This window comes from Castor canadensis, chromosome 7 (genome assembly GCF_047511655.1).
Source record: "Castor canadensis chromosome 7, mCasCan1.hap1v2, whole genome shotgun sequence".
Classification (NCBI taxonomy): Eukaryota; Metazoa; Chordata; class Mammalia; order Rodentia; family Castoridae; genus Castor; species Castor canadensis.
In genome coordinates, this window is record NC_133392.1 from 107,566,372 (window position 1) to 107,585,560 (window position 19,189).

The following is a 19,189-nucleotide window of genomic DNA, read 5'->3' on the forward strand; positions in this document are numbered from 1 at the left end:
CTCACCGTAAAGTGTACTCAGTGTATAGGTGAGTATCTCGTCCTCGGTCCCAGGTGCAGACCACAGTCCCATGTTCTCCCTTCTGCATACAAGATAAGTTTTGAGGCTGCTCGGGAACAACTTTAGGAAGAAAGAGCATGAAAGGTGATATGGCAGTCACATTGTTACTATTGACAGGTTGACAATAGCCCCCACAATATTCCAGATAAAGCCAGATTCTATCAAGTTAATTTTTGCCCCAAAGTCATGCATTTCTCCTAACACCAGTAATAGTGATGAGTCTCGATCAAACACTTACTATATACCAAGCCCTTGCTAAGGGTTTTTTGTGCATTTCTTCTCAATTAGACATCACACACCCTGTGAGACAGATAACATTATTATCATAATTTTATCAAAGTGGAAACTAAGACTCAGGTGAACTACCTGGCCCAAAACTACAAAATTATGAAGTGGTAGAATGAGGGCTCCAGCCCAGGTGTGGCTGACAAGTCCTTTAGTCCATATCCTACCATTTTCTCTGACTAGTGAACATCCAGTGATAGCACCACTATGCTGGCGATGATATGGTTAACATCATTTGAGTGATGCTAATTCAATGTTAGAAAGCTTTAAGCCAGTTGTGATAATGCACACCCAGAAATAGGGAGGCTGAGACAGGAGGATTGCAAGTTTGAGGCCTGCCTATGCTATATAGTAGACTCTGTCTCAAAAAACCAAAAGAAAGAAAGAAGGAAGGAAGGAAGAAAGAAAGAAAAAAAGAACCCTTAATAATTAGGGACTCTGACTCCCTTCACATGGAACGCACTACTAAGATCTCTCTACTCTGGTCCCGTCCTCCTGGACTACACCACCTATACCTAATTTCTGCAGTGCATTTTGGGGCCCTGGATGAACACATAATTTAATGCTTTCTTCGTGTAGACATTAATAGCTTCCATGGGCCAGGCATAGTACTAGCTGTGGATATACAAAGGTATACAAGGCAAGCCTGGTTCCTTCTATTGCAAGGTTCAAAATGTCTTTATTCTACCTTACACTTGACTGACTCTTTGGCTTACCAGAGAATTCTAAGTTGAAAGGAACTGTCACTCCAGATTCTGAAAAAGAGCTTTGTTGTCTTCTGCATTCCAGGTTGATGGTGTTCTGATCAGAGCCATTCTGATTTTTTTTTTGGGGGGGGATCAGTATTGGGGCTCAGGGCCTTGCACTTGGTAGACAAGCATTCTGCCACTTGAGCCACACCAACAATCCTTTTGCTTTCATTTTGTTTTCCACATAGGTTCTCAGGATTTTGCCCAGGCTGGCCTCTAACCACAATTGTCCTATGTCCTCTTCCTCCTGAGTAACTGGGATTACAGGCATGTGCCACCACACATTTAGGGTCTATTTCATTTAGCCTTATGGATTTTCAAAGTGTTCATATATTCTGGGAACTTTTATCTTTCAGTTTGGAAAGCTCTCTGCAGTGATTCTTTCCCCTCTGCTTTTTCTTTCTAAAGCTCCCCATTTTTCATAGATTGAATGTTCTAATTTTGACTCCTGTGTTTTAAACTCTTGGTATTTTTGCTCTGCTATCCAGAGAAAAATATCCTCAGAGTTTTTCATTTCTATTTTTTTTTTAATTTTAGGGGCATGCTTTCTGAATATTTCCTTCTTATATATAACATTATTTCTCAGTTTGCTAAGGGTGTTCAGGATAGTTAGCAATTCTCCCTTCTTTACTGCCTCTGCTTTAGTTCTGTGCTTTGTTCTCTATGCTCCTTTTGGTTTCTGTTGGTTTCCCTCAAGGTGATCTGCCTAGGTTTGGGGGCAGAACCTCTGTTGTCAGTGTTTTTAGACATTTTCTCTTGGCCTCGTCAGATTCCCTAAGAAGTGATTTTTCAGTCTTCCTGAAGGAGGGTGGGTTCAAGCTTGAAGAAAACTGTGTAACTACTCCTTTAATTGTTCAGTTTTTCAGTATGGGACTGCAAGCCTCAGCTGAGCTCTTTGTCCAGTGACCCTGTCACCAAGCCTCCAGTCTTATATGGTGCTGCAGTGGTGGCTGTCTAGGAGGGATCTGAGACTTGAATTGCTTTTCAAGTGATATTTCATTTAAGGTTCTCATTTTTTAGCTCTAGCTTCCCCATCCCTTCCAGAAGCTCATAGTGCCATCAATTTCTGAGTCTTTCTGAGGAAAATGCTTCTATTTTAGATTAGATTTCAACTTAACTTTTCTCACTGCCAGCTGGAGAGTAAGCCAGTGATCAGTGGTCTACCTCCTTTCCTGCTTCCAAACTTCAGTTGATGTCTCTCCCATTTTTTTTTTTTTTAATCCATGGAGGTTCATTCTATTTGAAAACTTCATTGCATCTTGGCTTTATTTCAGGAGGAAAGAAAGGAAAGGGCTTCCATCTTTGCTCTGAAGGCTTTATATGGTCTTTTGAAGAACAAATCAGGTATAAAGTACCTCATTTTTGCATTATGTAATAGTTCAATTCCTGTCTTTACTCCTTAAGGTCTGCAGAAACTCATTTTCAAAACCACAACTTTCACCCACAAATTAACTCTATGGTCTCAATGTAAGTTCATTGGACCATGAAATCAACATGTCCCTAGGACATGCTTTTCGCAAAGACTATCTGTCCTAGGGGAAACCAGACATAATTCTTTTCAGTGCAAAGTACAATAGCTGACTCCCAGGGAAAGCACACGTATCAAAGCCTCTGACAATTAAATTAACTCACAATATAAGACATTGCTATGCATGTTACAGTTGCTATTGTTTTTTTGAAACCCTACTTATTATGGGAAAGAAAGTCTAGAAAAACAGCTTTCAGAAATCTCTATAGCCAAAGTTTATGCTGAATTGAAAACAGGCAAGCAAGAATTCATTGTCTTTCATTGATTGCCTTGGTTTTCTAACCTGCTTGGGGACCAATCCTCTGAAGTTAAACTAGCCCACTGCTTGCTTACTGTCTACACAATGTGTCTCAGCTGTGAGCAGTACAGTAGCATGAGAAGGGGCCTGGAAACAAAAGGCTTAAAGACTGGTTGCCTCATTCCAGTTCTGAAAGCCAGCCAAGCTGCTGGCAACCCTCTGAGGATAAGCAATGCACAATGGACTACAACTTATCACAAAAAAGAAAATGGGCCACTTACTCCTTCACTAGGCAGCACTGAGCTTACTACCTTGGGTGAAACCAAAATTCATTGTGTCTTTTCTTAGAATGACAAGCCTTACTGAGAATAAGATATCCGTTCCAGTCAATCCGTCTTCTCAAAGTTGCTAAACTTGCTCAAAGAGTAGCTATTTGTGTGGTTACCACTTGAATATTGCACAAGCAACATTCTGGCAGTACTCCCCAAATGAGTTGAACCATGATAGACACTCAGCATCACCTCTCTAGGTCTTCTGATGTTGCAGACCATCACAAGTGCACCCACGTATACTGGATAGAAAAGTAAAAACTGGAAAGGGGTTGCAGAACTCTAATATATGAGAGCACAGGTATGAATTACTAAGTACATCTGAAGGGGACTGACTGCCAAGGCTGTTGTTGGCCTGCTAGAAAGAAGAAAATGCCAGTAGCACTTGGACACTTGGAACTGATACCACAGGGCTGGAAATGTCTGATACAAATATATATTGGTCTGGTAAGGTGGGGCATTGCCTAGGCAAAATAGTCAGGTGTTTTGAGGGCAAGGAAGTTAAGGATCAATGGTGTTTTTGTGTCCAATGCATATCTACCTAGCTTGTACTAGAAAAAAAGTACAACTGAAACCCTTGCCACAAGGTGACTGATGCTGGATTAAGCAAGCACTCTACATAGAGGGTGTCGTATAGTCACTGCCAGGATCTTACAAGACATTACCATTTTCATAACCCAGAGACAGAAACCAAGACTAGAGGTTCCTGGCTCTTAGCAGGGTTGGGACTCAAAGCTCCAAGTTCCTTCTACTTCAGGATAGGCTGTTGAAGCTGCGAGCACATGACCCATACATGGTTTGCACAGGAGATGCTGAGCTGGTAAGCATTGAACCTAGTTTATGCCTCCATTCCACCAATGATTTGCCTGGCAATTTGTGTGATCTTCTGCTCAATGCTTCTAGTGGTGTTCCAGGATAATTATCGGACAGTTATTATATCCTTAAGAGGATTCCATTTTTCCTGGAAAGATCTTCATTGAGCTCTGTATCACTGCCTTTTCGGCAAAGGATATGTCTTTGCTGTTTGGTTAGTCAGCCTACTCCAGCAGTTCCTTCTCATCTCAAGCCTGTCACCTGCCATTCCAGAGCTTCCCCAGAATCCCAGAGGCACAAGACACCACAGAGTCATTTGGGACCCAGGCATGCTCACGGGTTTGCTTTGTTGGACCTGAGAGTCTGTGGGCCAGTAGCTGACAACTGCAGGCAGAAGTCTGTCTGCTGGCTCCCCCTGTGCACTGGAGTCCATGCAGCAGAGGCCAGCTCCGACACCTGTGTTCTTTCCTCCCAGCAGCTGCCTGGAGGGATCAGCCATGCAAGTCAGCAGCATAAACTTTGACCACTTGGCGGCAGTTGAATACTTTCTTTCCCTCGTTCTTGTTATTTCCAAATGCTATTTCTGGGGGTGTCTCTAAGTGACCAAACAACCAGTTATATTTTCTGTTGAAGCTACTGCCGGCTTGTAACATCACCACATAAGCACGTTTTGGTCAACAAGAGACCACGTATGTGATTTGTCCCACAAGATTATATTTCTAATGACAATTGTCTCAGTTGTGTAAGTAACTCTAGGATGTTTGCATAAAGACAAATTCAACCGATGACACATTTCTCAGAACCATCCCATTTCTAAGTGACACATTAACTGCATTTGCTGTCTCTTTTCTAGGCTCTCCTCCTCACTCTTGCCTTCCTGGGACTGCACCGGTCCTTCCCCCCTTGAAGCGTGAGCGTGCCAGTTTTGCTTCTAGAGAATCTGAGAAATGGCCATGAGAACAATCACAGTTTTCTTTCAACTTCTGCTAAGTGTGATTACCAGGGCTCAGGGATGGGTGTGTATGGAAGAACTATTTTTTGAGTATTAAGTGAGGGTGGGGACAAGGTGCTCAACCATGTGTTGTCAGTCTGAGCTGCATAAGCTTCTGAGGAGGTTGTGGCTTTGAACTAATTTTTTTTTAAGTCAAGAAGGAATGGTGACCCAGCTGTAGATATCTTGTTTTTTTTTTCTACCACTGGAGTCCAAGGACAATAGGTAAATAAATGGTCTTAGTGGATTGAGAGAGACTTACCAAATAAAAGCCTAATTGTTTTGATTTCTGGACTTCTCATACATTGAATTTCTCATACTGCTATCAAGATAAAAATGCTTCAGGTTGGTGGCAGAAAAAAAGAAATCTGTCTTATGTTTGAGTTTCTGCTTAACCTATGACAACACCAAAAGATCAACACTTCTTTTTAGAAGTTCAGAAAAGAACGCTCACCACCAACTGAGATCTCTGCCCCACATATTGGAGTTTCACTCCTTTTGGTACAGGCCAGCTTGCAGACAAACAAAGTTGTACCAAGGGGAAGATCTGTGACTTGAGAACTGAAGGAGTGACCATGGTGAGAACTGATTTCTCGGTTGAACTTGTAGAGGATTAATTTGTTAGAACTGAAATGGTGAGGACAGTCTTGTTTGGGCTTCAGAGAGCATGAAATATTGACAGCTGATCCAAGTGCAATCACACGAGAAGGCTTCACGGTCACATCGCCTTTCTTACACACATCTGCAGTGAGATAAAAATGCAGTACTCAATTGGAGGGAGTTACCTATCTCAAAACGAAGGGTTTTTTTCAATCCCCAATTAAGGTAAAAGTAAACCCATCAGATCATGGAATTATAAACAATCCACATTGCTCAGGCAGTACTGGTATAGCACAGTGAGAACAGAAGGCAGCTATAAAGTCTAACTGTATTTGAATTAAAACATCCACTCTTCTCAAAACAGTGATACTATAACCAGAATTATAAATAGGAAAATGGGGAGAAAGTAGAGTTGGAAGAACATTCAGGAACACAGTTCTAGGAGAAACCACCCTCTCTTATATGCAAATTATTTGCCAAACTACTAATGAGGGCTTCTCAGAATAAATCACATTTGTTTCCATCACCGTTTGTGATTTATAGCACTTCCTTTAATACTCATCCCAAGAAAAAAAAAGTTTTAAAAGACTACTGCAAATTTCTGGGGCATATTTAAGAATTATTCCTTCTCTTGCTATATAAGCAGTATAAAATGCATGCAGTCTACAACATCATTATTATTATTATTTTGCAGTGCTGGGGTTTGAACTCAGGGCCTCACACTTGCTAGACAGGGAGTCTTACCACTTGAGCCACTCCACCAGCCCAAACAACATTATTGTATAACAAAGGTAAAGTGCTTGAAGGCTGTGTTGTGTTTGTAGTTGGTATCTAGGATGGAAATTGGAGAGTTGGATGTGATGGTGCACACTGGAATCCCAGCATGCAGGAGGCTGAGGCAAGGAGGATTAGATATTCCAGAATAGCCTGGGATACATAGTGAGACTCTGTGTCAAAAATGAGAGAGAAGGAAAGAAAGAGAGAAAGAGAGAAAAGAAGGAGGAAGAGGAGGAGGAACAGAAGGAGGAGGAAGACGAGGAGGAGGAAGAGGAGACAGAGGAGCAGAAAAGAAGAAGAATGAGAAGGAGAAAGGAGAGGAGAGAACAGGAAGGAAAGAAAGAAGGAAGGAAGGAGGAAAGGAAGGGAGGAAATTGGTTCTTATAATCCATATTTTGATATCTTCAAGACCTAAGACCCTGCAGTGAGCAGGCCATTACCCTGCAGCTGATACAGATTGCCTGATGTGTTCCTCTTCTCCATATTGTTTACTATATTCCAGATGCCAATGGAACCTTATTTAAAACAAGTCCTTTGCTTCCCCCACAGAAGCTTTTAATTGACAAAGTTCATTGAGAGAACCTCAGAAACATAGACTCTTCCTCAATTTTCAGATGTGGCATAAAGACTCTGCTGAAAGACTTTTTTGGGAGGGGGGTGGGGAGATGACTGTAAGAATGCTTGGATCAACTACCATCAACAGGAATTGGTGAAGAACTTATTTAAGTCAAGCAAAGAAAACAGTGAAAAATTCTTTTTTTTTAAATAAAAAAAAATTTTTTAAATTTAAATGGAATCTCTCTCTCTTTCTCTTATCTTACTTGTGTGATGCCTGGTTGGGTTACCTGTCCACTTTCTTAAGAGTAATTGATGTAATTGGACTATTACACTAATCACTGAAATAAATTAAATAAATGCCTATTAGTTGCAGACATAGAACTAAACTCATCCATTTAAATGACAAATACCACTTGGAACATTTATCATAAATGCAGTTTGTCTGTAAATGAGCTTCAGTCACAAATCCTTCTACAGACTAGCTTACAGAAATATCTTACCTATTTCTGCTTTAATCAACAGCCGCAGGGTTATACAAATAAGTGCCAATGAGCATCCTCTAGCAGTATGTGCCATGAACAGTCAACTCTGGAATACAATTCTGTGTTTTTCCTTGCAAAAGAAGACAAATTCATTCGTGTTAAATACATTTTAAAAAATGCCAGAACCCAAATCATTCAGAACAGCTTAAAGCACCACTCTTTCTCTCCACATTGTTAAGATTTTGTTTATTATTATTATTATTATTATTCTTTTGTGGTGCTAGAGTTTGAACTTAGGGCCTACACCTTGAGCCACTCCACCAGCCCTTTTTTGTGATGTGTTTTTTTCTTTTTTTTTCGAAATAGGATCTCAAGAACTATTTCCCCGGGCTGGTTTTGAACTATGATCTTCATGATCTCTGCCTCCTGAGTAGCTAGGATTATAGGCGTGATCCACTGGCACCTGACTGCTTGTTATTTTTTAAAATGAAAAGTATTTTAAAACTAGTAATCTTAAAATCTTAGCCTCTTCCCAATCCTCTCTTAGTGACACTTCTTGGGGTCAGTGAAGTTTGGCATCTTAGTGTGTTCAGGCAGAATACTGTAGACTGGGTGACTTATGAGTAACAGAAATTTATATCTCACTATCCTGGAGTCTGGAAAGTTCAAGATCGAGGTTCTTAGAAGCTTCAATGTCTGTTGAGCATCCCCTTTTAGTTCTGTGTGCTTTCCACACAGAGATAGTGTGTTCTCACATGGTAGAAGGGGCAAAGCACCTCTGGACTAACCCCAGTCATGTGGGTTCTGTCCTGTGATCATCACCTCTCAGAGGCTCCATCTCCTAATATCATCACATCGGGAGCTAACATTTCAGCGTAAGAATTTTGAGGAGACCTGAACATTAAGACCATAGCGATGGCCTTTGGAGTCCCTTAGAAATGGATTTAGGACAGGAGATGTATGTCAGTGGTACAGCGCTTGCCTAGCATTTGCGAGGCCCTGGGTTCCATCCCCAGCACACAAGAGAACTGGGGTTAAATACTTTGAGACTTGTGCAAATTTATTTGTCTGAGCCTCTAACCCATATAAAACTTTTTTCTCTTCTAAATAGGACTACATCATCATAGTCAAACAGTATAGTTTGACTAGAGAGAATTTGTAATCTTGTTATGTAATTTGGGAAAACAATGACTCATGAGCTGGGTGTGGTGGTGCACAACTGTAATTCCAGCATTCTGTGGGCTGAGGCAGAAGGATGATGAGTTTGGGGCCAGCCTGGGCTACATAATGAGTTCAAGGCCAGCATGGGCTACTTAGTAAGACCCTGTCTCAAAAAAATTGCTCATAACTCTTCAGGAACTTAATAAAATATTGATCTCTTTGGCAGTAAGAAAGGAATTTCAAAGGTTGTATGGGATTTTCTACAGAAGCTCAGCTTTGCTGGTTTGTCTGTTCATGCTGATTTATTTTACTCTGTTCCCAATTCCAAATCTAAGGGATAGTTGTTCTAGTCATCAGTAAATTCCTTAACTCCTTGTGAAAGTGGGCTCAAAATTCATAAGGTAAGGTGGCTATTCTGTGATGCCAGACTACTGGGAAGAGGTCAATGCAAATCCTCACTTTCTTTCCCCATGCCTAGAAATGTTCCAGAATATATTGGAGAGCTTCAGAAAATTTCACTATCTCATTTAAATATTGATGGCTACTTTTCATGCATCAAATATAGTGTTAAGCAGTAGACACAGCATCCCTGCCTTATGGTGGCTCCTCCACCTATAGCTTGGTCACCACCCAGGGAAGACCCAAGTAACATGAACATCTTAGTAGTTTCTGCCAGCTGCTCTTCCTCCTCCTCTTGACTTTCAACTTCTGGAGGAACTTAGCACACTGAATATGTTATTTTGCCTCATTTCTATTTTCTCCCTAGGGGATCTCATCTGGTTCTAGATATCATCTGTAAACTAATGACGCTCAGATGTAGAGCTGCAACTCACCTGTCTCACTGAGCTCTGGTCTTATGTCTGTTTTCTTCACAGCACCTGTTGCACAGCTAACAGATGTCTCAGTATTAACAAATTCAAGTCAAACTCTTGGTCCCCTTCTCCAACTAGTTCTTCCCTCAGCCTTTCTATCGCAGTGAATGACATTCTTATCTCTAAGTCACTAAAACCCTAGAAGTCATCCTCATTCCATTCTTTCTCACCCCTACATCTAAATCATCACTAGTCTTGTCCATTTTTCCTCCAAAATATGCCAAAATAAGTAGTAGATTAATCTACTTCTCTCCACTTCTGCTGTCCTCACCTTAGTCCAAACCACTGACCTCTCTCCCTGGATTACAGGAACCTCTGACATGTCCCTCTAATTCATCCCTGCTCTTTCTAAGTCATTTTCACATAACAACTACCTCTTAGAAACATAAATCATATCATGCATATCTACTTCACAACACCACCATGGAAAACCACAAATATGTCCCCATTGCTGATAGAATGAAATCTTTATCACACAGAATCTCTCAGCGATTGCATGACCTCTTTGTCCTCCTACCATCATTTACTCTGCATTTTTTGCCTGACTCACTCTGCTCCCTTCACACTGACCTTCAGACTGTTCCTCAAACTGTGTAGGCTGTTTGCTGCCTGGGGGACTTTGCACTTCCATGTCCTTTGCTAGAATCCTCTTCCCCTGCTCACTGACTTACATCCTTCAGATCAGATCATGACAGAGAGCCTCTCCCCACTCCCATTCCTATCCCTCCCAGGTTCTCCCTGACCAAAGTGGTCTTCACCAGTTATTTTCTACTCATCACTTACTACTGTCTTCATGGTACAATATGTAACTTGTTTCTTTGCTTAAGTACTTGTTTGTCTTCTGTCTTCTGCATTAGAATATAGGCCATGATGAAAGCAGGAATACTATCTTGCTCATTGTTGTATACCAGTCCTTAACACTAGGTAAGAGTTACTATCAACAAGTAGCTACTGAAGGAAAGGAGGGAGGAGAAGGAATACAAGCCATAGAAATCTCCCTATAAACAGCATGTGGCAGGCAGAATGATCCACTGAAGAGTTTGTGCTCTAATCCCCAGGACCTGTGAATTCGTGACCTTACCTGGCAGTTTACTATTCTTTAACCCAGTATATAAGTGACTGACTAACTGCTTCCTGGGGGCTTTATTTCTTTATGAGGGCTCCTGTGGCACATAAAATTTGTTAAATAAATTTGTACCCTTTTCTCCTGTTCATCTCTTTTGTGCTAATTTAACTCTTATATATATATATTTTGCTTTGTTTTGTTTTAAAATTAGGATATATTTGTTGTACAGAGGGGACTCATCATGACAATTCCAAATAGGCTTACACCGTACATTGGTTAGATCGTCCTCACCGTATCTCCCCTTGACCTCTTCCCTCCCCACTTAAAATAGTTGCAAGAGGTTTCATTGTTCTATTTCATATATGTATATGAAGCCCATCAACCATATTTCAACTTCATCTCCTTCATTCACCCTCCCCCTCCCACAAGTACTCCCCCACACACACATTATACCTATTTCACAGCCTTGTCTTTCATTATTAATTCCTAAGTCAATGCTCAAAGAGATTTCTCTATGTCTCCCCACTGTGAGTACACTTTACTTTAGTCAGTTCGATCCTTTCCAGTACTCTTCTTTACCCTTTACCTCCCAGCCCCCATTATTCAGCAGCTTTCTGTGCACTTTACTATATCCTCTACCTTCACAGATGTAATGCATCTCGATATTGTTAACTCTGTCATTCTCTTTTCCTTTCCCTCCTCCCCATAGAGTAGTTCCATTGTTATAGTCATGTTTTACATACAAGTTTGTGAATGATCATGTTTGGTTTTGTGTATATGTTTGTGTTTTGGATCTATTTTCCAAATATAAGAAAAAACATGTAGACTTTGTCTTTCTGAACCTGGCTTACGTCACTTAACATGATGTCCTCCAGTTGCATCATTCACTTATCTTCAAACCACAGGGTGTCATTCTTATTATAAAACTCTCTTATAAAACTCTCTCTCTCTCTCTCTCTATATATATATATATCTTACATTTTCTTGATCTGTTCATCAGTTGTAGGGTATCTGGGTTGCTTCCATAGCTTGGTATTATGAACTGTGTTGTGATAAATATGGGTGTGCAAGTGTCTCTACTGTAACCTGACTTACGTTCCTTAAGATATATGCCAAGGAGCGGTATCACTGGATCATGTGGCAGTTCTATCTTTAGCTTTTTAAGGTAATTCTTGAACCCAGCCAGGACCCTAAGAGGAAGGAGGGGACTACCTTAGTTGTTGTGTTGAAATTTGGAATATTCTGAGGGAGTGAATTCAACTATGATTTATAAGACTTTTGTAGATTTCATTTTCTTTCTTTCTTTCCTTTTTTTGGTGGTACTGGGGTTTGAACTCAAGGCTTCAGGCTTGCAAAGTAGGCTCTGTGCCACTTGAGCCACACCTCCAGTCCTTTAAGCATTTTCATAAATATTACAATGTACCCTCAGTACTACAATAATATGATAATAAAAATGATTTTAAAAAGAAATTTGGAGTATTCTGGCATAGAGGAAGGACTGAATGGACAGGTGCAGAGAAATTAAAGACTCTGCTGCCCTACTGCAAAGGGTATCAATAGTACATTTTTGTTTGTTTTTTGAGACAAGGTCTTACTGTGTAGCTCAGGCTGGCCTTGAACTTATAATCCTCCTACCTCAGTCTCCTGAGTGCTGGCATTTCAGATGTGTACCACTATGCCCAGCTCAATAGCACTCTTAAAGAGGTTTTCAATATGCACTGCAATTTATGAAGCTGTAATATTTCCCAAAGAGAAAATATTTAAATGGTCAGTCTAAGCATTAAAAAATGTATATATATATATATACACACATACCTATATATGTATATGAACTATGTATTTATATATTTATATAGCCTATATGAGTTAAAACAAATAGTCTATAACATGTAACATATTACATATAGTATTAATATAAACATGTCTGAAATAGGTAATAGATAATTTGGATTTTATGTAGTAAATTGATCCAAACATAAACTTACTAATTTTCCCTGAATACCAAGTAAAAGCAGCAACACTTATGAGAAGTTCAGAAGTCCCAAAGACCTTCAAGTAAATGAGGTATCTTCCAATAAAATGAAACCTCCTATCACTGTAAACATCCTTCATACAGCTGCGTATAGAGTCCATATTAAAAGTACAACTCTATCATGAATCAGAAAATCAAAGAGCATGTATGTCATTGACTCATCACTGGCATTGTGACAGTTTCCAGACAGTGAAAACAGTCTCGGGGAGGGGGAGGGGTCAGACAGAAACATACCAGCTGGTAGCAAGGCAGGGCGACAACTACTCTTCAGCGATTGCCCCAGAGAGAACCCAAAATGGGAAGCTACTTTGCTCCCGCCTTATCCTAGGGTAGGGGAAAAAAAACTTGTTTTCTTCTGCAGGTGATAGTTTCACGTAGGCAGGAACACTTTGCACTTCAGAGTTAGTTTTCTTCTGTAACACCATCTGAAGTTCAAGAGTGGTATTGTGAACAGGAAAAAGACTTGTGAGTTCCATGCGTGCTGCTCCCTGCTCCCCACAGCAGGCGTAGTAACACCTACCTTGACAGTTATTAGGCAGATTAACGAGCATGACCCTGCCATGGCCCCGTGCAAACACTTGCCACAAAGTCAGCTCTCCACTGAGGCTAATTCTCATTTCCCTGAGCCATGCTTTGCGTTTCTTTTCTCAATCATTTATGAGCTCATTGTACTGGAATGGTATGTTTTGTAAGACAAGGTAAAAACTGTATATTGCTAATGCAGAAAGGAAGGAACCTCAAAGGTTAGCTGGTAACTACTAAGCCCCTGTCGTTCCTTTTCCCTCCGGATAGCTGACATTTTGGTCTGGGTTGCCATAGAACCATCAAACAATGGTTCATGTGCAGCAATGGTGGTTGTCTTATAAATACTTGCTGTATTACCAGTAGAGGCAGGGCAGGGCATACACATTTCCTCTTCTGTTCCCAAAGTGTGGTGCAGATATGTTTTACTGGTGCTAGGTCAGTATAAAGACAACACTATGGAGGTCATCTAGTCTGCCTCCCTATTTTACAGATGGATAACTGAGACCTTGACTAAGGTCACACTAAAACCAGAATTCAGACCAGAACCTAGGTCTCTCGATTCTCATCCAGCACTGCCTCTAGTACATGAGACTTCTGATCAGTACAAATAGCTGCGAAATACTAAAAGTAATGCTAACCCTAATACTGCCACAAAAACTAAGGCTATAGCCTGCTGCTCCCTTACATTTTATGTCTGTTGCAGTGCTGCCATATTTCATAAATCTTTATGAAATACAACTAGTAAAGCACTTCTTAGGCCCAGTGCTAGTTCATTATTTCTGATAATGATTTCCCTCAAAAGAGGAAGAAACAACAGAACTCAGTGCACATGCTATGTGTAACCATCTCCAATTATCTGTTCCACTATAGGGATGGAAAAACCCAAATCTACCAAGGAGCAAGCTTGCAGCTTAGTCATTGGAGCCAACCCTCTCCTGCATGGTTCTTCATGAACTATGTCATGAAAGAGATCAGACGCCAGGCTGAAGGAAATATCCTTTTTGTTTTTGAGTCTACATTGTGGACAAAAGCTGGCTTGTCAGATCCTATCATCAAATCAGCCCCTTTGTATTGTCCTGTTGAATGTCTTGAAGGGAAAGAAAAGTGCATGGCGACCTCTGGTTCTTTTTTCTTTCTGCTCACTAGCTGAAACACCGTTGATGTGAGCCAAATTTGGTGCCACCTGTTTTCCTTTTTGTGTAGCTACTCAGGCTCCCTTGGGTTTCCTCTCATCTCACTGGTAAGTAGTTGTAGCCCTCTTTTGTTTGGTTGGCTTTGTTTTGTTTTCTTTGTGCTGGAATTTATGCCCAGGGATTTGCTCATGCTAGGTGAGTGTTCTATGGCTGAGCTACAAAAATAGGAGTTTTCCCTTCTTGCTCGATTTCACAGGACTCTGTAACTTTTTAATTTAAATTTCAGCATGCTTTTTCCTTCTTTTTTTAAAGATCTTTTTATCATTTTCCTAAGAAAAGTCCTTCCATTACTCTTTTGTCCCTTCTTTTCTGTTTTTCTAGATTGTTCTTCCTGTCAGTTCTATTTGTCTTTATTTCCATTTCAGATAAATCCCTTTCAACATAATAGAAAGGCTCCTGAAATGATATGTATAAGCAAATCATATTTGAATGAATTTGTAAATCTTCTGCTGGCCTAATCCCTGACTCATTTGTACTGTGAACTAGTTTTTAAATTGAACGCACATTCTCCAACGAAATAACAAGAAGGAAAAGAAATAAAAGAGAACCAAGACGTAGATGGAGTCCTGAAGAAACAAGGCACTTTCAAATCAACCAATATTATTTGCAACCTGGCCTCTTTTCTTTCTCTGATTAATTTCTACAAGCCTACAATTCTCGCGGTATGTGTTCAAAAAAGTTGGAAAAACCCAGCCTTCTCTAGCTTCTCTCTTTACATGCTCCTACAACTAGAGATAAACTGAGCTGTTTTCCACTGGGCATGGTGTCTAGAGCTAGGAGACCTGGGTGCCATCCCTATTCCTCCACTTCTCCTGGTCACTATGGCAACTAACTGCACATTTCAAAGCCAATTTTCCTTGCTTTAACAATGGCAAGCAAGCTGGTGTGGTGGCACACTCCTGTAGCCCAGCACTCTAGAGGCTGGGGTGGGAAGATCACTTGACCTTCAGAGTTCAAATAAGCCTGGGCAACAGAGTGAGGCCTCCCTTTCAAAAATGAATGAAAGAAAGAAAGTGAGGGAGGGAGGGAGGAAGAAAAGGGAAAGAGGGAGGAAGGAAAGAAGGAAGGGTAGAAAAAAGAAAGGAAGAAAACATCCCCACAAAACAAAGACTTTTAAAATATTAAACTTAATCACCTTTTCTGGTGTTGACTAGCAATCTACCATACCAGTTGTGAGTATTCAGTCTGCTGTGTAATATAACTATTAGTCTCTGTTCTACAGGTGAAGAAATTTGCAAAGTGACCAAGATAACATAGAAAGCCAGGGTAGAACCTGAATTAGATTAGAAATGTATTCCGTGCTTTCCTTCTCATTCCATGATCACCTGAGAAATAAAACCCCACTCTTTTTTTTTTCTTGGTGGTCCAGGGCCTAAGTGCTTGCTGGGCAAATGATCTGCCATTTGAGCCACATTCCCAGTCTTTTTTTTGCATTAGTTATTTTTCAGAAAAGGTCTTGCACTTTTGCCCAGGGCTGGCCTCAGACTATGATCCTCCTATATACATGTCCATGTAGCTGAGATTATAGGCATGCACCACCACAAACAGCCTGTTTTTTTTTGAGATGGGAATCTCCCTAACTTTTTGCCTGGGCTGACCACTAACCTCAATCCTCCTGATCTTCCCCTCTGGAGTAGCTGGGATTAGAGGTGTGAACCACCATGTCTAGCCAAAAATCTACTCTTGACATTTGCTAATCTTACCAGCTTTTCATCTTCCTCCAGCTATTTAAATTCTGTGGGAACTGGCTTGCGTGCCTCACTCCCTCTCAACAAGTCTCGGTGCTCCAGTGTTGGTCACAAAGTGACCAATTCAAAGATGGCTTGAACCATGTTTGTTCTCATCACTTCAGTCCAAGCTTCCAGAACAGCCTCCTGAGCAACTGGGGTAGGAATGAAATAGGCGGAGGACAGGTCAGGACCCTGAAGTCTCAGCTCTGACACTGCTAGCTGTGTGGCCAGTGACAATGATTACTTGCTTTCAAGGACATTGTGTGAATGAAGACAGCCTTGCTTTGACCAGAGTTTTTGCCCATTCATCTAGCTTACCACTGAAAGATAACTTTGATTAAAACTAAGTGCCTCATCTACTGATTTCATGCCATTGGTCATTTATAACATAATACATTCTGGTAATTCTCATTTTCCCAATTAATGTTAACTTCTAAAGATAGGAACTGGGTCTTAGGTTTACTGTAGCATCCAGCAAATGCATCCAGAATAATAGATGTTGGATACATATTTGCACTTGAAAAAAACAGCAATAATAAATGTTGTTACCTCACACACACAAAAAAAAGGACTAGAAATTTCCAAGAGCAAAGGAAATTGTTCAAGATTTCTTTTGGTTTTACCAAAAGGAAGTAAGCTTGCAAATTTATATGCAGATATTGAGAGCAGTACTGTGAATCCAATTATAAAAATGACAAATAAGCCAAGCATGGTGGATCACACTTGCAATCCTAGCTACTCGGGAGGCAGAGATGAGGGGGATTGCAGTTCAAAGTCAGCATGGGCAAATAGTTCAAAAGATCCTATCTGGAAAAAACCCATCACAAATAAAGGGCTGGTGGAGTGGCTCAAGGTTTAGGCCCTGAGTTCAAACCCTAGTACTGCAAACACACACATACACACACAAACACACATACACACAAGTAATTTGCTAGAGAGCAAAGCAGGTGCAATAATACAAAAGAAGTCCAGTATTAAGAAATGATTTGCAACACTTACTGTACTAAGGGGATTCTTCTTCCTTAAATCACACTGACTCTTTAGAATTTTTTCACACTGAAATCCATTCTAAGAATGAATACTGAGGTTCAGAGTTTGCCCACATTTGGAAATTTACCATCCTGTCTAACCATGATGTCACACAAGACCCATGACACATGATCAAGAATACGTTGCAAACTCTTCTAGGGCCTGCCCTGCCTAAAAAAAGAAATAGCAATGAACTGAGAGGATTTCACATGGAAATGGGGGTGGGGGAGACTATCAGGTCTTAGCTGCTAAGGTCCTCTGGGTAGTATGCAGCACAGGGAATAGGGCAGGTGCTGTACTATTCCTGTTGATGGCGAATGGCAGTCTAATGTTTATTTGTCCCTGTGGAGATGAATAGAATATTGTAAGCCAGTGATGCAAGCCAAAGGAACACAGAGTTTGGAACCAGAAATCCTAACTTTCAACTTACTATTTGTGTGTACAAGTTTCCTAATCTATAACATGGGAATACCAAACAAAATTTGTTCATTCGTTTGTTTTGACAGTACTGGGATTTGAACTCAGGGCCTCTTCCTTGCTAAGCAAGATGTCTACCTCTTGAGCCATGCTCCCAGGCTTTCCACTGGGTTTTTAAATTGTATAAGACAACAATAAAAACCCAAGGGCCAGGCGTGTAGTAAGTGCTCAAGGATTTTCATCTCCATAGCGAACACACAGCGGCTTATACCCTTTATCCAGTTCAAAAAAGACTAATTTTGCCCCGTTTTGTAGACTTGCTTGGGAAAATCTTGTGTGCTTTTGGGGCTACTATTTGTAACATCTAGATCTAATTGTGTGGATACACAAGCCATTACAATGTAGGGGCCCCCAACAAGACGAGAAGGACCTCACATTTCACAGATGAGAAAGACGTTTCATAGATGAGAAAACTGGGTCTGTGCAAGGGGTTTGCCCCAGTGCGTCCTGCTAGAGACTGGCCAGGCAGGAACTCTGGGCTCTGTCCACCGAGGCCCTAAGAAAGTGCTGTCGGACCCCTCAATATCTTACGCAGAAAGCATCCATTTTCAAGTAGTCACACCTGTGACTGGACCAACCCGGACTTGAGGGACCCCTTTGCTCTTTTCAAGACGCCCTTTCCTTCCTTCCATCAGCACCCACAGCTCTGTCTGCCCTTCTTGTCTGAGCGCCCCTTCTGTCCATCCATCCAAACCCTAGAGAACATCGTCAGGACCGTGGCGAGAAGACGCCACCCAAGCCCTAAGAGAAGGAAGCGAGGCCTGAGCCAGTGATTACTCACCGCGTGTCGGTGGCCTGTGTCCCCGAGGACCGGACCAGGTGGTCCCGGGCCGCACGTGCGTCGCTCCGGATCGCCAGCGCCCGCTCTCCGCCCGGCGCGCTCGCTGCCAAGCCAGGGGCGCGCGCGGACCCGCTGCCAAGCCCGGGTCGGGACCTGGCGGTGGCCTTGACCTTGACCTCCCGGCAGAAAGAAACCTTAAGAGAACTGCGTCCGGACTCAGCCTGATCAGAGCCGGTGGTTTCCCCGCAGCGGTCCAAGCTCGCCCGCGTTGGGAAATGTGCCAGTGTCACTGTGAGCAAGGTAATCTGTCTCCACTCCGCCGGTACTAAATAAAGCCGATGTCATGAACTGAGCGCGGACTGACTCACCAAGAGTCGTTGGGCATCAAGATCTGAGCAAGGCAAAGTCATGTTCTCGGCTTCCACCGCCACAGAGAAGTGGCATTTGTGCTGTGGCTCGTGGAGAACGGTCCCCAGATGTGCTTCCTCTGCTTTGGACCGCCCAGTTCTCACCACTCCATAGCGCCGCGCTCTCCAAAGCCCGCGGGGTGCGCTGTCCCCCGCTGAAGTGTGGCAAGCCCCATTGGCTCTTTCATTTGCATTTGCTATCTAAAAAAGAAGAACGAAATTCACCTTTATTGGTGGTGTGACACCAGCACGAAATGGTTCAATGTTGTAAGTGCGGTTCTGAGAGAGGACAGACGTCCCACAATGCCACATAAAAAGTACTCTCACATAAACTATGACACGATGCTTACTCATTATTTAGAATCTTAACATTTTATTCACTGAAATGTACTTTTTAGATTTATATAGACATGTTTATCATCTATCATTCTTGTGCATTCAAAACAGAGCAAGAGATTTAAGCAAAATAAACAGGTTAAAATATTTTAGATAAGCTCACATTTAGA

At 41.5% G+C, this 19,189-nt stretch overlaps 1 protein-coding gene across 2 annotated transcripts in view; it reads right to left on the reverse strand.

Moving 5' to 3' along the window:
• The window catches only part of Il12rb2 (interleukin 12 receptor subunit beta 2), an 82,929-nt gene extending 63,988 nt beyond the window's left edge, over nt 1-18,941 (reverse strand). For both annotated transcript variants that reach the window (XM_074079798.1, XM_020182443.2), the window contains exons 1-4: nt 18,277-18,941; nt 7,429-7,540; nt 5,448-5,735; nt 6-120 (exon numbers count right to left, since the gene is read on the reverse strand). In XM_074079798.1, the coding sequence (XP_073935899.1) occupies nt 6-120; nt 5,448-5,735; nt 7,429-7,504 (479 nt within the window). In that variant the 5' untranslated portion in view covers nt 7,505-7,540; nt 18,277-18,941. The remainder of the gene's footprint in view (nt 1-5; nt 121-5,447; nt 5,736-7,428; nt 7,541-18,276) is intronic.
• Nucleotides 18,942-19,189: the final 248 nt, after the last annotated feature.